Source organism: Scomber scombrus, chromosome 5 (genome assembly GCF_963691925.1).
Source record: "Scomber scombrus chromosome 5, fScoSco1.1, whole genome shotgun sequence".
Taxonomy (NCBI): Eukaryota; Metazoa; Chordata; class Actinopteri; order Scombriformes; family Scombridae; genus Scomber; species Scomber scombrus.
Window position 1 is genome coordinate 17,778,370 of NC_084974.1, and position 16,628 is coordinate 17,794,997.

Sequence of the window (16,628 nt, forward strand, 5' to 3'; positions counted from 1 at the left end):
TTCATGTAGATCCTGGAATATAAAACAAAGATATTATGAGAAAAGTCAGAAGTCTGGCATTTGGACCATAATTGGTACTGTGACACAATTTAAGCCCATGTGTGCTCCAAATAAGCCAACGCCTTGATTTGTTACTCCCCAACTGACTGTATATATATGACTGTATGGTTTGGTATGAAAAGATTCATCTTAGGTTTTCAATTGACTTGTCTATTACTGTTTATTACTACTTATTATAGAGTAAATGTTAAGGATGCAACTAATACTTTTTATTATGGAATTATTTCTTCAAATATTCTTCATATTCTATACTTTTACCTTTACTGTTGTGATATTGACACTTGTGTTTTAAGGATTTAAGTACCTTTTCTACATCTGCAAGTTTTTTACAGAATTTGATGTCAATTGTTTTAAATTAACAGGAAGTGAAAGTAACCCTCTCCAACACTAGAAAAACTCTCACAATACAGTGATATTGATAAACAACATTTTGTGAGATTAAATTATGTCATCTTCAAATTATAGTGTTATAGTGTTCAAGTGAAATACAATCTCTTCTGCCATGCCAAGTTTGGTTGGGTATTTATTTCTTTTCTTTATGCATTATATAAGGAGTAACAGATGGTGTCATCTTGCTTCTGTCAAAAGAGGAAGCATCACTAATGCTTGTTCTAACTGTGTGTCTGCCCTCCCTTTTTCATCTTACTGAGGATCTTGACGGTCCAACAGTCGCTGTCAGTCGCAAACTGCTTCAGCAAGTCAGCGTCACCCTGCAGACAGGAAGGCGGAAACAGCTCCTTTGAGAATGGTAGGTGAAACTGATGCAATTGCATGAAATATTTTGCTTTTCTGTTGAAATTTACTGAATCACGCATTGATACTTATATGTGTGTGTGTGTGTGTGTGTATATGTATGTATTTTTCTTTACCCTTACAACACAAGTCAGCCACCCGTCTTACACTTTCAAGCAGGAAACTACATTCTTGCATGTTGCAGCAAAAACATTTCCTGCCCTCAATATGTCAGACTAGTATCATGAATGTTTAATGCTTCTGTGCGAGGTGGATAGAGACCTCCGCATCTGAATAGAGTTGCTGTCTCTTAGCCACATTCTTTGTTTCTATTTTTGGGCTCTAGTAATATGTTTCTATTTCATATCGCAGTCAAGCTCTCTGGTTGTGTGTGAAGTGGATGAAAGTCTCCAAGCCAAACTGAAGAAGTTTAGATTTCGGAAGGAAACCAACAATGCCGCAATACTAAGTAAATATCACATGCTTGTGAATAAGATTTATTTGCAAATCTCAACTCTAACACGTTTGTAACCTAATTAATACAAACTAAAATGAATATATAATGATGAATATTCATGCATCAACACTGGTAAAAACAGAACCAAAAGCCTAAATAATCATTCTTTCTGCCCAGTGAAAATCGACATGGAGAAACAACTTGTTATCCTTGAGGAGGAATATGAGGTAAGTCTTTTTAAAGAAACAGCTTTTTTCAGATTGTTACATTATGTGTTGAAAGTCACTTAAGACTCGACCTTGTCTTTCAGGACATCTCACTGGATGAACTGAGAGAGGAACTCCCAGAGCGGCAGCCCAGATATCCTCACTGAATGTCAAAATGCACATCATATTTTTTTTTAAATACATTTGCCAAGTGTTGTATTCAAATGGTAGCAGATTGCAATTAGTGTTTTGTCTTATGATTTGGGTTCCTTGACAACAATGCACATTCATTGTGTACAGCTACAAATATGTCCACACTGATGGTAGGGTGTCCTACCCTCTGTGTTTCATATTCTCAAGTCCAATGGGTAAGTAGTCTTGCTGTCATTGGTAAAAAGTAATATTTTTCTTTGAATCACACTATTGTTTGCCAAGTAGAATAACTGTCAAATTAACATCTCCTCTTGTGTGAAAATGTTGTAAACATTTATGGTAGTGATGGTGAGGACATATTTATTGCATTTGTTGAAATCTGTTTGTGGATTGAATTTGACAGGATGTAAGCCAGAGCAACAGATGATGTATGCAGGCAGCAAGAATCAACTGGTCCAAGCTGCAGAGCTCACAAAGGTAACATGGGAAAAATGATACCTGCACTATTCCTATGGCTGTAGACTCACATCTTTAGTTGCTACCAGCATGTGTTTTACAGGTTATTCTTTTAAATGTTATTTCTTTTGATTGTTCTACTCCCACTTTGTCAACTGGCTTGAGTGATGATTGTTATATTAAATACTATGAACTTGTTTCAAATTTTATGAGGCTGTCATATTCAGATTTTGTATGTGACTTTTTTTTTTTGCTTTACTCTGAGGTCTTTGAAACAAGAAATGCTGATGACTTGACTGAGGAATGGCTGAAGAAACAGCTGGAATTTTTTCGCTGAATGTGCATAATCAAATCTTCTTTCTTTGTGAAAAGTATTAACTGTAATTGTTGTTTATTGCTAATAAATGTCTTGCTGTATGCAACCAAGTCTAAATCTGTCAGTTTTGTACTGGAACCTTATTCAGTTTGGACAAGAATAATGAATCCTTCATGGTATTTTCAACCTTTTATAGCAATGTTGTCAACTGTGCCTGAAACCAAAGTAATCACATTTTCTAAAAGATTCTTCTAAAAAAAAAGAAAAAGGTGCAGACACTGCCGTGCTTTATGGACTGATTTTAAAAACAGTAGAAATTCAAATAAGGAAAAAAAAAAAAACACTGATATTCTTACAAAAACATCACCTGCATTTTATTTTCAGTTTCAAAGTCATAACACAATGACGTGTGAAAAGCTGAGTGAACAAAAAAAAATCTTTTTGTTTTACACAATCCTGTACTAAATATCTGACAGACAGAAAAAAGGACAGCTACTGGTGCATGAGCTAAATCTACAAATAAAAATTATAATTAAAGAGAGATGTCCCCAGTCCAAAGTAATGCGCATCTCACACACAAATTTGATTTGATATTTGCAATCATCAAGAGACTACAGCTCCAGACCGGACTAGTATAAAGGGACAGCGACAGCATAGCGCTGCCAAGTTTGGAACTGAAAGCACAGGTAAGATAGGTGGCCATCTCCATGCTGTCCAGACCACAGATCTTATTCACTGTCACTGGCATCACTGGAGTCTGAGCCTCTCTCACTTCCACTTCCACTCTGCGCCCGTGCCTCTGAATGGTCGCTGCTGCGGTCGCTGTGTGCTGGAGAGGCACTGCCACTCCTGCTGCCTCCTCTGTTGCCTCCTTCATCCTCGCTCCCACTACCCTCGTCCCCGCTGCTCCTGGCTGAGTTCTTGGGCTCGTTGTCGTCGTTGTCGTCATCGTTGTCCTCACTGTCGTCGTCACTGCCGAAGATCTCTTCCTCATCTCGCATTTCCCTGGTCCTGTCCTCGCCACTCTCACTGCCGCTGCCGCTTGCTTTCCTCCTTCTCTTTGCTGCTCTCTCCTCATCATCCTCATCGTCTTCTCCCCTTTGTTCCGGCTCTTCATCTTCCCGATCAGAGTCACTGCCAGAGTTCTCTGCCTCACTGCCGCTGCCTTTGTCTTTATCATCACCTGGAGAAAACAATTCACAAGTATCACATAAAAAAATCAATGCAGATCATGAAGAATGTAGTAGACACACCACTACTACGGTGCAGCAGGTAGCCAAACCAGTAAAAATATAATGATGAGAGTTGCTTTGGTAGAGAATAAAAAGAAAACTGACCAGAGTCCTGCATGTCTTTGTCCAAGTCTTCCTCTTCATCTTCTGGCTCATGGTTCTCCAGCTGAGCTTTACGTGCATCCTGAGAATCACAATAAAGGAAATGTCATCAGTACTACTGTCCAGAGAATGACTAAGAATTTAAGCTTATAGCTTTCACTATTACAGATCATCAATTTTGATAGGTTGAGGCATTTTGGTAAAAAGCTGTTAAATACCGAGATACATGAAACATGGCACTTACTGTAAATGTTATCATATTTACAAACCCCAAACCAGTGCTACTTTGGTTTGTGATTACAACTATTCAAATACTGTTAAATACTTGTATTTTAAGTAGAAATGTATTTTTAAAAATCAGTATTACATCTTTTCTCTATGATTTAATGTACCCCTTAGGTTCATCAGGCACAGTACATTTTATTTAAACAACATCATTCACCAAATCATAATTTAAATTACTCCATATCCCAACAAACTGCAGTCCAATCAGTTGCATACAGCGGAAGTTCATATGCATCACTATAGGCTGAAAGACTTCAAAAAGTAGTAAGTGAGTTAAGTGTAATGTCAATAAAACAAAAACAAAAGGGGAGGGTGACACTCACCTGGGCTTCAAGCTCCTTCTCGTTCATGTCTCTGTGCTTACACACCAGCACAGCGTTTGTGGTCGACTGTGCTCCAGCCTTAGCTCTCCTCTTGCTCAGTCGCACCCTGCAGATCACAATAAAAGCTGTTAGAGGACACAGCCAAACACTTCCCTCTGAAAGCCCAACGTATCCTTGTGAAGGGGTACTGAAACCTTCGACACTCTTTACACATATTTAATCCAAAAAACACCAGCTTCGAATATTTCCTTTGAAGTGTATGTCATCCTCTTTATAACAGGCTGCAACAACAAAAGAGTCTCTTCTGATGGGTTACCTTGTCTCCAGCTCATTGTAGTAAACACCATCTCCATCTCTGAAGATAAAGAAGTAGTTCTCCTCATAACCCTTGCTGGCTTTGTTCTTCACATTCCAGTTGTATTCCCTTGCAATTTTGTAATCATACCTGAAATACAGAAAATTAATTGATAGTTACTGTAAATTGTCACAACTTAAAACGGGATAAGTGATAATTAAATCAAAAAACTTGATGTGATAGTTTTACTTACAGATCCTCTTCCATATAATTCACGCCCTCATCACAGTCTCTCTTGCGCTTGCGAATTGTTTCTTCATGGGGCAAGAAGTAGGCCACAAACTGATTTCCTTCCTCATCCATCATACCTCTGTATTGCAGCGTGACATTGAAAGTAAGTCAGTGTTTATGCACAATGTTGCTGTTGTTACACATATTTACATAACAGATCATTTGTAGATACCTGATCATGGCCTGAGACATCATGTCCACTCCTGTTGGTCCTGATATGTCTTTAGGTGCAGGATCAGAGTCGAAGATGACCTGAGCACATGGGTTGATCCACATCTGGGGAAACAGCGTACACAAAAATTATTATCTTAACCCAGAGAGAGCCAGTGATTACTATGAAGAAATTGGAGTAACTCTGAGGTTTAAACAGATCATAGCATTCATTTTAAAAATCAACAGACTCTAACAGTCAGTAAATTAAGTGCTGTGTTATTTTGTATAAGTAGTGACTTCACCTTGAAGTCTGGGAACACAGGAAGCACCTCCACAGGAGTAACTCTGGGTTTGCTGTAGTGCTGTGCAATCTGTTGAGAAATAAAAGAAAATGTTCAGATATGTGCAATAGACTATTGCCACTTAGGCCAATTTGGAAAGGCATCAGTTAAACACTAATTACATTTAATCAATGGAATATGTTAAGAGCAAAGTTCGCTTACAGACAATATTACAAAAATAACTGACAGGTCAAGAAGAGCAGGAAAAGAAAACAAAGATGATGAGTACTGTGTGCCAAAAAAAGGAAGCATGAAAGTTGCCTTTTGAGGCTATTTTCTTTGATTCATTTTTTGAGGGTGCCACTAAAGCAGTATGTAGACATTATGTGGTAAGAAAAGAAATGATTTGCATAGAAGGGTTTATGCTTATTAGGAATATCACTTCTTTACACATAAACCACAACTCATACACGTGTAAATGTGCTTGTTAGTCATTAAGTGACTTGTAATATAAAAAGGACAAGAATGTGGGCTGCATAGTAATATCTCCCCTCACCGATTTCTGTGCATCCTCAAATGTCTTCTCAATAGCAGAAATTTGGCTGTCTCTGTCCTTGTAGATTTCTTCCTCTGTAAACTGCTGTTTGACAGACACTCCAATCCTAAAAACACAAAACATTTAGGTTTAGGTTACACACAGAAAATCTTACACCTTTATACTATTAGAATAGGTTAAGGTTAACGTATTTATATAACTTACTTGACTTCCACTTTCTCGTTGGAGACACCATATCTGTTGAACTCTGTAGAAATATATTCTGTCTTTCTCATCCATGGGACCACTTTAGCATGCTGCTGTGATCTTTAAGAGAAGAAGAAAAGGTTCTCAATAGAAAGTCTCCAAATGGATCTGTAGCAACATGAAACTGCATATTTCGTAGTTTACCTCTTAGAACTGGATGGAGCCTGGATGTCCTCTTCCAACAGTTTTTCATCAGCGGGATCCAACAGTACTGACAATTTAAAAAGATTGGTTTAGTGTCCACAGACCTTTAATAATCCAATAGTGTCACTAAAAAGTTTTTGATGTGATGTGATGGAGAATAACTTACTGTTGGGGTCTATGCGGTAGGTGTCTGGGTTGATGAGATCGATGGTGACACCAAGGTCGGGCTCAGTCAAGAGCTCATGCTTGTGCTGCTTCTCTAGAGAGGTGGCTTTATACTGTACAAACCTGCCACAACAGATAAACAGGCATCAAGCTGTGTCTGTGTTTATCTACTCAATGCACAATGAATAAGGAGAAACAACTGGGTGAGGGTCTTTACCTGTGCTGATCAAATGGATATGTGATGAATTTTGGGTCAAAGGGGATGTCAGGCAGGCTGTTGCAGTATTTCACCCGGCAAACCACTCCTGACCTGTCATGGGAAGACAAGTAGGAGGACAAAAGTGGTCATTTTCCAAGTAGCTCAGAACTATTTCAATGAAGGCACACATTCAATTATTGTACACAACAGCAAATATTTAACACGTTCAATCTACTCACCTCTCTGGGACTGTTCTGTGAGATGACTGCCGACTGAAAGAGAAAATAATCATCTGTTATACATGTTGTTACACAGTGACATAATTTCAGAGGAAAGGTAATGAATACTTTCCAACTGTGTTTTTCATCATTTGGAGCCATTTGCTACAGTATGTAAGAACAATACTTCGACAAAACACAACTGATGGTCTCAAACACGTTAAGAAGGCAAGAAAGTCCACCAATTTACTTTTGACAAGGCACACCTGTTCATTTAAAACCACTCCAGGTGACTTCATCGTCACGATAGTTAACATATTATCAATAGTATTCAAACCTGTCATCATCATAATTAGGAGCCCTTGAATGAGTAGGTGGGTCTCAACTGGTACTGTAGATAGTAGAGCCCGACCTATATATAAATCGGTCAGCCAATATTATCGGTCAATATAGGCCTATATATTGTCCAATATGTACCGATGTATTTTATTTTTTAACTTTATGTAGGCAGCATTTTCTGGTTGTCTGTGTGTTTGATCGTTTTTCTAAACTCCAGTTATATACTTATATTTACATAAGTTAATATAAATGTACAGATGTTTTTTGGTTGTTTTTTTAAATTCATTGTTATTTATAATTATTAAATTCCCAGTTAACTTTACTATTTCAGTGCACTGATGTCTAATTTTTTACAGTAAAGTTTACTTGTAAACTGTCAAATATCATTACATACCTTGATAACCGCATTTGAGGGATCATTACAAAACATATGTGTTTATGTACATATTCTGCATAAATAAGATTATCGGCCAATATATCTATATCAGATTTTCTTTCACTCCCTAACATCAGTTTTGACATTGACAATCCAGTATCGGTCGGGCTCTAATGTTTATATTTTCATATATGGAGCCACACTGGGAGAAAAACCCACTAATCGTTATAGTGACTCAGTCCTTTTTCGCAGTTGTACCGCACATATGCTTAAAAATGATAAATATTTATATCATAACAAAATACAAAACAGTATATTAACCCTGCGAGGCTCGCCTTATAATGCCTTTAAATACTTTTCTTATGTGTTGAAAGGCGTGAAAGAGGTGACACTGTTATATAACGTTACCTGACAACGAAACCAGACATGGTCAAGCATCTTTCAGCTGTTATTCTGCACACAACTGGAACAAGCTACCAGTAGAACTGAAATCAGCCCCAAATGTGAACATCTTTAAATCCAGGTTAAAAACACTTCTCTTTTCCTGTGCTTATGATTGAGCTCTTTTAGCACTTTCAATTTTAATCTTTCATTTGCACTATGTCCTTTTAATGATTTTAAAGAAAATCAATATTTTATGCTGCAAACTTATATTTTATGATCTATTCTAGTCTAGTTTTTTTATTTTATTTTTCTCTCCATTTTTCTGTACTTTGTTTTTATTTTTTATTATTATTGGGTTTTTAAATTGTATGTTTTAATGTTTCAAATTTTTACAATTATTTGGTTTTATTTTTATTTTTTAAATTGTATGTTTTTATGTTTTTTGTTTCCAATTCTTACTGTCAAATGATTGTTTTTATGTAAAGCACATATACACACTATATAAATAAAGCTGCCTTGCCTGAAAGCCTTAACGTTATACTGTGAGTATGATTGATGACAGTTGGATCACACGAATTACTGAATCAAAAAACATGTCATAGAAATATGTTAATTTCAGCTTAAATACTGCCATAATTAATAGCAATTAATAAAACACATGTTCTGTTCGGTGACTGTTAGCATGGTGTGGCTAACCTGGGCTAACTTGCACCTATAACCAAATAACACATCGTTAGCTATTTCATCTGCCAACGTAAACGCAAGACAAATAAATTACTTATAAAGTGAGTTAATAAACACGGTAAGTTTAGCGCGTAGCGAGCAGGTTAGCACTGAGGTAACTTGACGTTTAGTTTGCTTGTTGTTGTTGTTTTCTTAACATTATGCACAACTAACAAATAAATCCCCATATAATAATAATAATAATAAAGACTCATCGTTGCTGCAACTTTAACTCGATAATAACCAGCTAACTAACTCGAGGAAGCTTTCCTTTTCTTTCTCTTCCTTTCTTTTTCTTTTCTTCTTTTTTTTTTTTTACCTGTGGCCGTCTTCTCGTTGAGCTTGTGTCTGAATCGTTGGAGCCATGTTGATCACAAGCCGCTCACAACTGAGAGCAAACGTATTGGTTCTTTACAAATAATCAACACTAATAAGTCGTGTATATCTCAGGCCAAAATAAAGCCTCATGCAGCTCTTAAATGTGACCCGCCATCACAACGTCTACTGAACTGTTACTGTTTTATTTAGTCCCGGTAAAACAGGATGGTGACCTGGAGATACAAACCTGAAGAGCCCCAGACTTTACTGTAGCGACCCCTACTGCTGTGGCGTGTGAGGACTTAAAGGACAAGTTCACACATTTATCAAGTCTATATTAAAACAACAGTCCCCCCCACAACAAAAAAATAATGTATGTGTTTATGTTTTTACTCCTTTTTATGTTGTGGTTATTGCCGGTGTCGTGCCAAAAAGTGATCGTCTGCCAGAATCTGATTTGTGGCCGCGGGAGCGCGCACAGCAGCCCGTTGAGCGGTAGCGCTATAAAACGTCTAATTTCCTTTTGATTAAACGGTCATAATATGCATATACAAACAATTATCACACATTATCACAACTGTGGCCAAAAGAAGTGTCGTTTGTAGCGAAATAAGGCATGGCAATTACGTGATAGACATGTCTCTACAGTATGTTTGATTTATGGGTGTGTTTTCAATAAAGAGATGATCACTTTTGCAATGATCCTCGTGACTCTGCATTGTTTTTTATCTGATCTGGGCCCTACGTAGTATTTGCTTCCCATGTTTGGATGTGTTTTGTATATCTAATATTATTGTTTATGCCTACTATTAAAATAACAAACAGTTTTCACCTGCCAAAAATTGATTGTAGGCCAAATGCATTTACTGAATGGTTATTTCTGCCTAAATAGGACTTGATCTCATTCTTGAGCTTCATAATATAAACACTAGAGCTCACAGGACAGTTTGGAACTCTTTTAAAGGACCATTACAACACAAAATGTGCATTTTCACCTGCCAAAAATTGATTGTAGGCCACATACAGTTACTGAATGGTTATTTCTGCCTAAATATGTCTTGATCTCATTCATAAGCTTCATAATATAAAGATCTGAGCTCACAGGACAGCTTGGAATTCTTTTAAAGGACCATTACAACACAAAATGGGCTTTTCCACCTGCCAAAAATTGATTACGGCCATTAATTTGATACTGAAAAGTGTTTTCTTGCTCAAAATTACTTCCTATTACTCAACAGAGCAATATTTAGCTCATTATAGATTAACCTGTACTTTGTACCCTCTGGAAATGGTGTAAAGGGCCAATGCTACGCATAAAATGCATTTTTTTACTTGCCAAAAATTGATTCCCGCTCCAGATCTGATACTGAAAGGGTTTTTCTGCCACGATATGTCTTCATGTAACTCTTCAGAGTTATATTTACCTGATTATACCTTAACCAGTACTCTGTACCCTCTGGACATCTTGTAAAGGGCCAATGCATGGCATAAATAGCATTTTTTTACTTGCCAAAAAGTGATCCCTGCCCTTAATTTGATTCTGAAAGAGTTTTTCTGCCTCAAAATGACTTCATATCACTTACCACAGTAATATGAAGTCATTTTGAGGCAGAAAAACCCTTTCAGTATCAAATTAAGAGCTCGAATCAATTTTTGGCAAGTGAAAATCTTCATTTTATGTGTTGCACTGGCACTTCACTCAGTTTTCAAGAGGTAAAGGGTACTGTTTATGGTATTATCTTCTAAATATAACTCTGTTGAGTGATATGAAGTCATTTTGAGGCAGAAAAACTCTTTCAGAATCAAATTAGTGGCCGTAATCAATTTTTGGCAGGTGGAAAAGCCCATTTTGTGTTGTAATGGTCCTTTAAAAGAATTCCAAGCTGTCCTGTGAGCTCAGATCTTTATATTATGAAGCTTATGAATGAGATCAAGACATATTTAGGCAGAAATAACCATTCAGTAACTGTATGTGGCCTACAATCAATTTTTGGCAGGTGAAAATGCACATTTTGTGTTGTAATGGTCCTTTAAAAGAGTTCCAAACTGTCCTGTGAGCTCTAGTGTTTATATTATGAAGCTCAAGAATGAGATCAAGTCCTATTTAGGCAGAAATAACCATTCAGTAAATGCATTTGGCCTACAATCAATTTTTGGCAGGTGAAAACTGTTTGTTATTTTAATAGTAGGCATAAACAATAATATTAGATATACAAAACACATCCAAACATGGGAAGCAAATACTACGTAGGGCCCAGATCAGATAAAAAACAATGCAGAGTCACGAGGATCATTGCAAAAGTGATCATCTCTTTATTGAAAACACACCCATAAATCAAACATACTGTAGAGATATGTCTATCACGTAATTGCCATGCCTTATTTCGCTACAAACGACACTTCTTTTGGCCACAGTTGTGATAATGTGTGATAATTGTTTGTATATGCATATTATGACCGTTTAATCAAAAGGAAATTAGACGTTTTATAGCGCTACCGCTCAACGGGCTGCTGTGCGCGCTCCCGCGGCCACAAATCAGATTCTGGCAGACGATCACTTTTTGGCACGACACCGGCACTGTCCATTTTCCTCTAATTGATCATTTTTCCCACACACTCATTGATACAACCTAACCACATTGTGGTTTTTATTTCATTTTCCTCTTTTTAGTGTTTTTTCCCCTGTATGCTGTGAATGTTGTTACTTTTTTTTGCATGTTCTCATTTTCTTTCATCTTTTTTGTTATATTGGATTTTTGTATAATGTTGTGGGTTTTTATGACTGTATTGTATTTCTGTGTGGACCCCAGGAAGAGTAGCTATTGCCCACAGCGCAATTGCTAATGGGGATCCTAATAAAAAAACAAACAAACATTGCATTGTGGCCTGCTAACCAATAATCACTTACCCAACCAGTCAAAAATACATTTTTAAAAAAGTCAATCATGAGACTCAATTTTCTTGGAACCTTTTTTAAAAAAACGTATTTATTCTGATTGGATAACGCTGCTGTCAGGTGGAAAGCTAACATAGTAACTCCATACATCGTTTTGGATATTTAAGGTTTCTGATGGCAACCATAATTGTCAACATCAAGAGAAAAGGTCAAGGTTTGTGTAGTTTTGCTGTAGAGGCCAACAATAAAAAAAAGCACACATTTTTTTTTCTCCCATCATTGAGGGCCCCTTTATACTTAAGAGCACCTGGGCACTTGATTGCCCATGTGATAACTCCATCCATTGTGTTGGCAGAGGAATATGAACAAATATCAGCTGTAATAAAAGTCATGTCAGTATATCTTGCCTTGTGTTTGTTCTTGGACCACATAGTATTGTGCTTTGCTATATACACAATATAATATTAAAAGGCAGGCTTTTTAAAACAATGCTCAGGTGCCCATATGAACATTGGAAATTGTTTTTTGTTGTTGTTGCCATAATCATTCCTTCCGTTCATACTGACCCCTTCAAAATGCATTTACAATGTACAGCAAATCCACAAGTCTCCCTCTGTGCAAAAATGCATTTAAAAGTTTATGAGCCTAATATGAAACTTCAACCGTCCAAGTTAGTCAAATCAATATCTTTCATTGTTAGTCTTTTTAGTTTAAAAATCCCTCTTTTTCTAACTATACTTCCACAGCAGCTGAACAAGGAAATGCTGTACGAGGAAACACAGACGGGGAATTTGATTCTAAAAACAATGTAAACATTGCACATATCCACTCGATATGACTAACTCAGACTGCTGGAGCCTCATATAAGCATCAGATTGACTTGAAGGTGATCTTTTAAAAGCCAGTATAAGATATACTTGATTGTACGAACAGGAGGAATGATTACAGCGAGGAGGATTGACGGTTTCATTGTTCATATGGGCAGCTGACTGTTGTGTTAAGACAGACTTGAAAAATTATGACTCTATCCTTTAATACTCAATAAAGGCATGGCTTGAAAATACCTGAATTTATTCAGTAAATTCATACAAAGCAACATATCTTTGCCTCAGATACAAAGTGAAAGCAAAACTTTACATTGAGCTTGTTTAAAAGCAAATCACTTAAATGACAGAGAGCAAAGAGGATTACAACCATTTCTGGACAGATCATTAATCTCAAAGGCTCGAAAATAAAATGTACTTTTATTTAATTTACTGGGTAGAACCGTAATGTTTTGAGAGAGTAGTCCTATCATGGAGTACATTCTCTTCAATTTTACTTTCCAATTTTAGACACAAAATAAAACTGTTACTGCATGTTGATCCTCTTTAGATTTGATCTACTGTGTTTGATGGTTATTTTGAAAAGTCTTGTAAACCCGTAGACCACATCGTAAATCCATGATTATCTATCCAGGGTCCAAACTTCCACCACATCCAACATTCAAATTTGCTCCTGTTAAAGATTGTGACATCAAACATTCACCAACATATCTGATCATTGTTCATAACATTCATGTGCCTAGCTGATAACAGACTTACTGAAATCTGACATTTTAAAACACAAATACAGCTGCAGATAGCGTCGACTTTACTTGCATAGAAGAGCAGTATGATCCAAACACTATCTCAGTGCAAGTCTCAACACGTAGTCTAATGAAATAAAAGTGAAATGCACTGAAATCAGCCATTGCATCCCAAAACATCTTCTTCTTCGCTCATTTAACTTCCCCCAAAATGTGAAAGTGAAAATATAAATGCAGCAGTCAGTGGGTGTTATACACTTAATTCATCGAGGACCTCCTTCTGTGTTCACGCTGCAACTCTCCACCACTTATTATTAAAAGTGGACTTACTATATTTACCTATGTTAAAAAGAACTGTGCACATCAGTGTGCGAGCAAGTCAGTGCAAAGGAAAAACAGCTACTGTTTTTCATCTCGAGTCACATAAGTGCAACAGTCGTCTATCCAGAGTCCTTTCAGCTGAGTTCTTGATCTTCTTCTGTCTCAGGTCTGCGTCTCTCTCTGTATATGAGTATCAACTCTGTGGAGACAGACAAGACATTATACCTTCCACACAGAAAGCTCATATTACAAAACAAATAGAACAAACTCGATTAATCAAGTACTTACCTGCTCAACATGTATATCATCTGTCCAGTATCATCTGTAAATACCCTGTAAAATCAAAAGAATGACTCCATTAAATGAACATGTACTCACTAACCCATGAACTGTACACACACACAGGCACACACAAATACCATTATGGACATTGCCCATTAGCTCTTAAGTGTTTTTCCATCCATCAACTCAGGACAGAGTTAAGGACCCTTAAGGTCTAAGTTTGGGTTTTATCAAGAAAATCAACTTGTCTTAAACTTCACTGCATCTCATTCTACCCTCTCTTCTCTCCCATTACTTCACTGACAAGATTAGTACTTTATTATTTATTAGTTTGGTCCATAAAATGTCAGAAAAGAGTGAAAATATATATCACTATTTCCATAAAGTGAGCACATTAAAGGTCTTGCTTTGTCTGAGCAATTATCTAAAAATGTACAGTACAGCACAGATGTTGATAGAAACTAGCAAATATTATCTAAAAATTACTTTTGTTGTTACTGATGCAGATTTAGTTTTCTGTTAATCAACAAATCAATTCACTGACTAATTGTTTCAGCTCTAGATGTTTGTGGAGGGAACAAAATTATATATCTGATGGGAAAACCACAGTCACTGCAGGGATGGTATGAAAACCAAAAGATCACATGTCTTACCCGTCTCCCCAGTGGTAAAACGCCCGGTCTTGGTAGAACATGGAGAGAAACAGCCATACACTTATCGTCTCGACCCAGAAGATGACAAAAAGGAACCATAGTGATGAGAGCAGGACTTCACACAACATCCTGAAGATCTGTAAGCAGAACAACAGATAGAAAAATATGTGACGCCTGCTGGAATATACTAAGTCTATTTAAAATATTTATCTCTCCTGTGACTTTTTTGTTTTTTTCCTCTACTTTGAATTAACGTTTATGAGTCAGACAAAATGAATTTGTCTTCTGTTAAAGATTTTGCAATACCATTTATACAGAGTTTGTATCATTTACATTACCATTTTGATAACTGTGTGTATTAAACCATTTTGGGAAATGTTGAAAATCATGTTACATGTTGTGACTTCATATCCATGACCAAAATGTTACTGTTTTTGTTAGTAAGCTGGCAGTGTGGGGGGACTTTCTACTTTTTATAACTATTAACCTACCCAAAGTATTTAATATTGATTGCAAATTGATCAACTTTAACATTAAAATGCTGTCACATGTATTCAGAGGTGAAAAACAAACAATATATAAAATAACACAAAAATCAAGTCTGCATGATGAGTGCTTTCACTTTTGATACTTTAAATACATTTTGCTGAGGATACTTTTGCACAAAGTAACCTTTTGAAATTCAGGGTTTTTTTTTAAAACTTGTAATGGAGGATTTTTTAGATGACAGTATTTCTACTCTAACTTAAGGATCTGAATACTTATTCCACATTGGATCATTTTCTATTGTGTTAGTTGATGTTGCCAAAAAGGTGATAAAACACTTTTTAAACAAATCACTTTTATCATTTTGCTGGTAGCTACCACACAAACTTAACATAATGCCACCGTCATTTCTTTAATATAACCTAAGACTATTCACTTAAAGTGACAGCTAAGTTAACCAATTACTTAAGTTGTGTACCTTTACAATCATTTACCTTTACTGTTATAGTGTTGTCATAGTGATAATAACCTGGACCAACCCGCTAGCTTGGCAGTTACACTAATATAAAGTAGTGGTGCTAGCCTGCTAATGCTAGCTAGCCCTAGTTCATTCACCCTGTTCAGCTAATCATGAAATGTTTAATTTGACATGCAAGGTTAACATTAACGTGATGATTCAGGTAGCACCAATGCAAACATTAGCAGTTCAGTTACACAAGTCAATCAAGCTGGAGCTACTTTAATTGACGTTAACGCGACGTTAACTACATTGTGTCACAATTCCACATTGCACTATTGTATAAGCTGTTAAAAAGATATAGATTCGTGCTGTAAAACTAAGTGCTTACTCAAATGATAGACTGTTGAGACGGCATTCCTTCTGCAGGTTAGAAACACTGACTTTTGTTTACAATGCTCGTCACGTATCGTCACGTTGCGTCTATTTCCGGTGCCGTGCCAAAGAGAGGGCGTGCGTCATACACGCCAACACCCACACTGGCTGTCATGTAGCATGGACCTATAATAACCACTTGGTCATTTATTTGATTGAAAAGGATTCATTAGCATACATCAAGGCTTAGAAACCAGAACACAGTGATTCACAAACTAGTTTTTTTTAGGGACTTAGAGGGAGTCCACTGATAAATGGGTTAGGGTTAGGTTTAGGGTTATATATATATATATAATATATAATATTATTTTACTATTATTTCATTGACTAGAAGTTATCTTGGGAAGAGAGAGTGTGAAAGAATGAATATTCTGTTTATAGGTTTCACTCTTCACTTATCTGCCCACCTACATTGTAGACCAGGGGTTGTCACAGTGGCGTCCGGGCCCAGCAAAAAGGGAAATGATTTATTTTACCTATAATTCCATCCTTAATTAATGCAATGACATTCAATACATTTT

At 36.6% G+C, this 16,628-nt stretch overlaps 2 protein-coding genes and 1 long non-coding RNA gene across 3 annotated transcripts; 1 reads left to right on the plus strand and 2 right to left on the minus strand.

Annotated features, from left to right (window-relative positions):
• Window positions 1–694: 694 nt before the first annotated feature.
• On the plus strand, window positions 695–2,486 carry gmfg (glia maturation factor, gamma). Its single transcript, XM_062419141.1, has 7 exons — window positions 695–808; window positions 1,165–1,261; window positions 1,427–1,476; window positions 1,560–1,609; window positions 1,741–1,823; window positions 2,012–2,085; window positions 2,330–2,486. Exons 1-7 carry the CDS (start codon window positions 806–808, stop codon window positions 2,399–2,401), a joined length of 429 nt encoding a protein of 142 aa, XP_062275125.1. The 5' UTR covers window positions 695–805; the 3' UTR covers window positions 2,402–2,486.
• An 81-nt stretch (window positions 2,487–2,567) lies between these two features.
• paf1 (PAF1 homolog, Paf1/RNA polymerase II complex component) lies at window positions 2,568–9,233 on the minus strand. Its single transcript, XM_062418962.1, has 14 exons — window positions 9,012–9,233; window positions 6,892–6,924; window positions 6,671–6,763; window positions 6,455–6,576; window positions 6,289–6,355; window positions 6,103–6,204; window positions 5,899–6,004; window positions 5,364–5,432; window positions 5,081–5,184; window positions 4,871–4,987; window positions 4,639–4,767; window positions 4,323–4,428; window positions 3,718–3,796; window positions 2,568–3,563 (listed from the first exon to the last, which is right to left on the minus strand). Exons 1-14 carry the CDS (start codon window positions 9,056–9,058, stop codon window positions 3,109–3,111), a joined length of 1,629 nt encoding a protein of 542 aa, XP_062274946.1. The 5' UTR covers window positions 9,059–9,233; the 3' UTR covers window positions 2,568–3,108.
• Window positions 9,234–12,965: 3,732 nt separating this feature from the next.
• Window positions 12,966–16,131, minus strand: LOC133980674 (uncharacterized). The gene is made up of 4 exons (XR_009925180.1): window positions 16,064–16,131; window positions 14,730–14,866; window positions 14,083–14,127; window positions 12,966–13,993 (listed from the first exon to the last, which is right to left on the minus strand). It is a non-coding gene; the product is annotated as an uncharacterized LOC133980674 (long non-coding RNA).
• Window positions 16,132–16,628: the final 497 nt, after the last annotated feature.

What these genes read in the sequence shown, in the direction of transcription:
- gmfg (XM_062419141.1), top strand. An exon ending in CAACAATGCCGCAATACTAA is followed by an intron (nt 1,262 to 1,426) that starts GTAAATATCACA and finishes CTTTCTGCCCAG; the next exon opens with TGAAAATCGACATGGAGAAA. An exon ending in AAGCTGCAGAGCTCACAAAG is followed by an intron (nt 2,086 to 2,329) that starts GTAACATGGGAA and finishes CTTTACTCTGAG; the next exon opens with GTCTTTGAAACAAGAAATGC.
- paf1 (XM_062418962.1), bottom strand. Translation starts at nt 9,058, where the DNA reads ATGGCTCCAACGATTCAGACACAAGCTCAACGAGAAGACGGCCACAG. An exon ending in CAACGAGAAGACGGCCACAG is followed by an intron (nt 6,925 to 9,011) that starts GTAAAAAAAAAA and finishes TTTCTCTTTCAG; the next exon opens with TCGGCAGTCATCTCACAGAA. An exon ending in CTGTGTTCCCAGACTTCAAG is followed by an intron (nt 5,185 to 5,363) that starts GTGAAGTCACTA and finishes CTGTTTCCCCAG; the next exon opens with ATGTGGATCAACCCATGTGC.